The sequence below is a fragment of the Syzygium oleosum genome, unplaced genomic scaffold, assembly GCF_021117445.2.
Source record: "Syzygium oleosum isolate NSW1041296 unplaced genomic scaffold, Sole_v2.1 Sole_v2.24, whole genome shotgun sequence".
NCBI classification, from domain to species: domain Eukaryota; kingdom Viridiplantae; phylum Streptophyta; class Magnoliopsida; order Myrtales; family Myrtaceae; genus Syzygium; species Syzygium oleosum.
Window position 1 is genome coordinate 5,829,353 of NW_026607508.1, and position 6,048 is coordinate 5,835,400.

A 6,048-nucleotide genomic window follows, 5' to 3' on the forward strand; every position below is an offset into this window, starting at 1 on the left:
TCACTTTAGTGCTAAAATTTTTGAAAAACGATCACTTAAGTGCCAACTCCGGTGCCGTACACAATTTTTCGCCGGAAATCCGACGTGGCATTTTTTTTATTAATTTCTGAAGCTGACGTGGCTCGCTGGAGATTGGCACTTAAGTGATCGTTTTTCAAAAATTTTAGCACTTAAATGATCGTTTTTAAAAAATTTTAGTACTTAAGTGATCGTTTTTCAAAAATTTTAGCACTGAAGTGATCCAAAAAAAACTTATGACACTTAAGTGATCGTTTTTCCTCCAACTTGGCACCAAAGTGATCCGAAAAAAAGTTATGGCACCAAAGTGATCTCCGTACACAAGTTATGGCACTTATAGTATCCTTTTGCCGTTTATAATCTCTGCTCACTGACTCATCGCTTCTTTATTCTTTTCCTTTTGTTTCTTTCGATATTTCCTCTTTGTTGACCGAAGTATATACACCAATATATGCTCAAGATCTAAATAATCTTCCTATCTCTCACACACGAGCCTGGTGATTGCTTAAGCTTCTAAAGTTTTGGTAAGGTAGTAGCTTAATTGATTTTTCTAAATTGAGCACTCCACGTGTAATTTGGCCAACATGTGCGAAGCGTGAGGCAATTCTTAGCCATGGACTTGGTTCAATCAATTCAATTAAGCTCAGAACCATTTGCTCGAGTCCATTCGTCACCGGTCCAATAAATATGCATACTATATAGGCTTAATATCTATATGTAGTTTAATTATTATTTTTGCTAGGGGTCAGGATCGACCCCTAATTTTTCTATGCAATATATACTTAAGTGGGTTGCCAAAATTTATATGTCAACAATTATGTACCTTTCAAGGGGCACTGTATGATCCACCGTGTTCTAGTTGGAGCTCAACGAACTCTGTGCTTTTTGTTTTGAATTTTGTGAAAGAGGAAATGGAACAAGCACTTCATTGCATAATAGAATACATAGAGGTCTTGTGTTGTTGATTTTAACACTCTTGATTTTCCATGTTCTACATTTGATGGTGACAACCTGACGCAGCGTTCAACGAGTAATTCAAGCAAAACCTTGCTTAAAGAGAGAAATCTCCAAATTCGATATTAATGATAATATTCTATCCTTAAAGAAAAACCTTAAACAAGCTTATATAACCCTAAACCTAACCCTACTAGGATTATAAAGCGTCAAATATCAAAATTACAAAATTGCCCCTTAAAATTAAATCCAAAAAATACTAAAATAATTGAAAAAAAACCCATTTAAACGATCATGAATCACTAAAATCCATTGTCGATCACTGCCAACGGCAGTGAGTTGCGTTCAGAAAGCCGTTTCGCTTCAACCGATCGAATTTGAACCCAATCTGACGTCGCCGACCGGGTCCGCCAGTTCTAGTCACATCACCGTTTCGCCTTCCGTTTGGACTTCTGCTTGTCCAATCGGTCCAGAAACGCACCACTAATAGATTTCGCATCATTCTCCTCCACTAGAAAAGAACTCATCCTCGAGTTAAAATCAGAATCTGGATATAACGGCTCTGTGGACTCATGAAACGGTGACAAATTAGCAACATTGAAAGTATTGGATATGCCCATACTATGTGAAAGATCTATAACATAAGCATTATCATTGATTTTCTTCCTGACAGCGTGAGGCCCATACTTCTTTTGCATACTTCTTTTGCTGCAATTTACTGTAAGATCCAGCTGGTAATCGCTCTTTACGAAGAAAAACCATGACCTGATCACCTACCGCAAACACATGCTTCCGCATGTGTTTGTCTGCTGCAGCTTTATACTTCTTATTAGCTTCCTCCAGCTTCTGTTGGACTTCATGATGCACTTCCACAATCTGTTTAGCCATATGATCCGCTGCTACACTCTTATCCGTTTGCTTAGGCAACTGTACCAAATCCAAAGTGTGCTGAGGCGCCTTTGTATAAACAACAGAAAAGGCGATCTGCCAATAGAACTATGAATTGCATTATTATAAGCAAACTTTGCCTATGATAAAGCAACATCCCGCTGCTTCGGTTTTTCTCCAAAAATGCTTCGAATCAAGTTTCCCAGAGTTCTATTAGCCACTTCTGTTTGCCCATCAGTCTGCGGTTGAGCTGTACTACTTAAATTCAAAGATGAATCAAACAGCTTCCACAAAGTCCGCCAAAAATGCCCTAAAAATTTGTTGTCCCTATCCGAGGTAATAGATTTAGGGATGCCATGCAAACGAATCACTTCCTTAAAGAATAATCTGGCCACATTTACTGCATCAGAAGTCTCCCTACAAGGAATGAAGTGCGCCATCTTGGAAAATCTGTCAACCACAACGAAAACAGAATCCACGCCTCTTTATGTCCGTGGTAAACCAAGTACAAAATCCATGGACAGATCTTCCCATACATTGTCAGGAACATGTAAAGGCATATACAAACTTGTATTTTTAGATTGACCCTTAGCAGTCTGGTAAATATAACACTTTTGTACGTACCTACTGACATCTCTACGCAACTGGGGCCAGTAAAATCGTTCTCGGACTGTAGAAATAGTTTTATCACGACCCAGGTGTGCAGCTAATCCACCATCATGTAAATCATGAATTTCCTTCACTCGTAATGATGTTCAAGGAAGGCAAAGTTGATTGCCACGCATCAAATAGCCATCATGCACATAAAATTCTTGCACAGGTTGACCAACAGCACATGACTCCCAAATTTTTCTAAAGCTATCATCATCTACATAACAGTCTTTCAGCTGCTCGAACCCCAGGATGTCTTGGCTTAATGTAATCAACAAGCCAGCTCTCCTACTCAATGCATCTGCTGCGACATTATGCACACCTGACTTGTGCTATAATCTAAAAGGAAATTTTTGCAAAAATTGACACAATCGCCCATGCATATCTTTGCTAATCCTCTTCTGACTATTCAGATACTTCAAAGCTTCATGGTCAGAATAAATGATGAATTCTATCACAATCAGATAATGCTCCCAGGTCTTCAAAGCCCTTACGGAAGAGTAGAATTCTTTATCATAAGTACTCCATTTCTGCCTTGCGTCGCAAATCTTCTCACTGAAATAGCAAATTGGTCAGCACTCTTGAGACAAAACAGCTCCTATACCCACTCCACTGGCATCACAGTCCACTTCAAACAGTTTATCAAAATCAGGTAAGGCAAGAACAGGTGCAATACATAACTTTTCCTTCAGAATAGCAAAACTATTCTCGGCTTCCTCTCCCCAAAGAAATTTGCCTTTCTTCATACATTCGGTAATTGGGGCTGCGATAGTACTGAAATTCTTAATAAATCGCAGATAGAAAGTAGCCAACCCATGAAAACTCCTAACGTCAGAAACTATTTTAGGAGTCGGCCACTCTCTGATTGCTTTTACCTTCACCTCATCTACCTCTATTCCTTCAGCAGTAATAATAAACCCCAAGAATAACAACTTATTAGTTAGAAAACTGCACTTCTTAAGATTAACATACAGCTTATTAATCTGCAAGGCTGTCAACACCTCCCTTAAATGCATCGGATGATCCTCCTCAGTCTTACTATAAATCAGGATATCATCAAAATAAACTACAACAAATCTGCCAATAAAGGATTTCAGAACCTGATTCATAAGCCTCATGAAAGTGCTCGGAGCATTAGAAAGCCCGAACGGCATCACCAACCACTGGTACAGCCTCTCTTTTGTCTTGAAAGCTGTTTTCCACTCATCCCCAAGCCGAATACGAATATGATGATTCCCGTTCTTCAAATCCAACTTCGTAATCCACTTAACCCCGTGCAACCTATCCAGCATGTCATCCAATCTAGGAATTGGAAATCTATAACCCACGGTTATTTTATTAATGGCTCTGCTGTCTACACACATCCTCCAACTCTCATCTTTCTTAGGAGTTAACAAAGCCAAAACAGCACATGGGTTCATGCTATTCTGAATGTGCCCCTTTCAAAACAACTCCTCCACCTTCTCTTTCAGAACCTCACTCTCCTTAGGACTCATCCTGTAGTGCGGCAAATTTGGCAGACTAGCACCAGGAATTAAGTCTATATGGTGCTGAATATCACGCATACGAGGTATCCTATCTGGAATCTCTTCAGACATCAGTTCGCTTAATTCCTTCAATAAAGGTTTGACTGCTTTAGGCTGCTCTTCCACTTGTATCTCAGCCCCTGTCTCGATTGCTTGTTTCACGATCAGCACGTGAATCTGTCGAGTCTCTTTAAGTTCAACTTCAAATTTCCTTGTAAGAGTAAGGAAATTATTATCCGCAACCTGTTTTCATTTGTTCTTCAAGGGCAGCAATGTATACTTTACTCTATCCTTCATGAGGTTATACTGATTGCTCCTCCCCGAATGCTGAGCATCTACATCAAATTGCCATGGCCTCTCAAACAACACGTGACATACATCCATGTCTACCACATCACAATATAGCTCATCATGATACTTACCGATGGAGAATGGAATTTTGTATCGTTCAGTCACATGAATGCTTTCCTCTCTAGATTTAATCTATCCTAACGTATAGGGATTATGATGCTTCTCCATGGGTATTCCCAGCTTCTTCACTGCCTCCTTCCCAATGATATTCTCCATGCTTCTACTATCAATAACCACAACAAAGATCTTTTCCAAAATGGTGCACCTGGTTCGAAATAACTGATGGCGCTGCGTATCATCTTCCTGTTTTGGGGCCAATATCATCCTGCGCACCACACAGTTTACTTCCTCCTCCTCTTCATCTTCAAAACCATCGTCCTCACCATCTGGCTCACAGCAATATCCATCTTCCTTCTCTTCTCTCGCTGCCACGTTTACGGTCTTTCTCTGAGGGCATTCATTAGATCGGTGCCCAGGCTAATTATACCCGTAACACTTTATCGCGGCTGGTTTAGCATAAGGGTTAGGGTTCGCAGTTTTTTGTGCTTACGTTCCTTTATCCCTCGGCTCGTTCATAAGGTGCTTTTCTAACGCCTTATCCTCTTGACTTCGCCCTAAGTTGTAGCGGTTGTTGAAGCCGCTCTTCTCTATCGAACTGTTCGAACTGCTACCTTAATAATTTTCGTTGCCTCTTTTTCCCCTGTCTTGCTACATCAATTCTGCCTTCATCGCCATATTCTTGGTTTCAGTTAAATTTCACAGAAATTGCACTTCAATTTTATCTCGAATAAAAGGCTTCAAACCATCGAGATATCTGGCCACCTGCTGTCCCTCCGTCTTCGATAGATTATTCCGCTCCGCCAATCTCATAAATTGGGCCGTATACTCATGTACAGTCCGATTGCCCTACTGGCAATGTTGGTACTGCTGGAACATAATCTGTTCATAGTCGGGTGGAAGGAACTCCTGTTTTAGCGTCCTCCTTATTCTAGTCCAAGTTCGAACTCTCTCTTTCCCTTCTCACTCCCTCCTATTCTGCAATCTCTCCCACCATGCAGATGCACCCCCTCCCCCCTTTAATCTACAGGCCACTAATCACACCCTTTTCTCACCCGGGGTCTCCATATAATCGAAAAATCTGTCTATATCAACAATCCAATCCAGAAATTCTTCTATTCCCAAACTTCCATTAAAATAAGGGATATTGACTTTCAATTCAAAATCGTGACCTTTACGATCGTCGTAACGCCGTCTTCCATCTCTCCTATCATATCCTCTTTGAGATCCTCCATGACGATTTCTGCCACCATAATCAACACGTTCCTCATCAAAAAATTCGTTTTCTTCTTCTTCCAAACTCTCTGAAAATAGAGGGTTATTTTGCCTGCGGACAGGAACAGGCCTATCAACAGGATCACAGCAAGCAAGATCTGCACTCGGCCTTCTACCGTTCCGCCGATTCCGGTTCACATCAATGCCGAGACCTTCGAATCGATATATTAACTCGACAAATCATTCTTCAAAACGACGAAGACTTTGATCGAATTGTTGATCCAAGCATTCCATTAAACGCTGCTCCAAACGTTGTAGCGCGTCATCCCCATGGATTAGGGCTCTAGTCTCCTAATCATCGTCACGAAGACCACCGCCAATTGCCATA

At 40.7% G+C, this 6,048-nt stretch overlaps 1 protein-coding gene across 1 annotated transcript; it reads right to left on the reverse strand.

Moving 5' to 3' along the window:
* Nucleotides 1–3,953: 3,953 nt before the first annotated feature.
* LOC130134849 (uncharacterized) lies at nucleotides 3,954–4,421 on the reverse strand. The gene is made up of 2 exons (XM_056302591.1): nucleotides 4,323–4,421; nucleotides 3,954–4,280 (listed from the first exon to the last, which is right to left on the reverse strand). Exons 1-2 carry the CDS (start codon nucleotides 4,419–4,421, stop codon nucleotides 3,954–3,956), a joined length of 426 nt encoding a protein of 141 aa, XP_056158566.1.
* Between the last annotated feature and the right edge of the window lie 1,627 nt (nucleotides 4,422–6,048).

What these genes read in the sequence shown, in the direction of transcription:
- LOC130134849 (XM_056302591.1), bottom strand. Translation starts at nt 4,421, where the DNA reads ATGGATGTATGTCACGTGTTGTTTGAGAGGCCATGGCAATTTGATGTA. An exon ending in ATAACCTCATGAAGGATAGA is followed by an intron (nt 4,281 to 4,322) that starts GTAAAGTATACA and finishes AAATGAAAACAG; the next exon opens with GTTGCGGATAATAATTTCCT.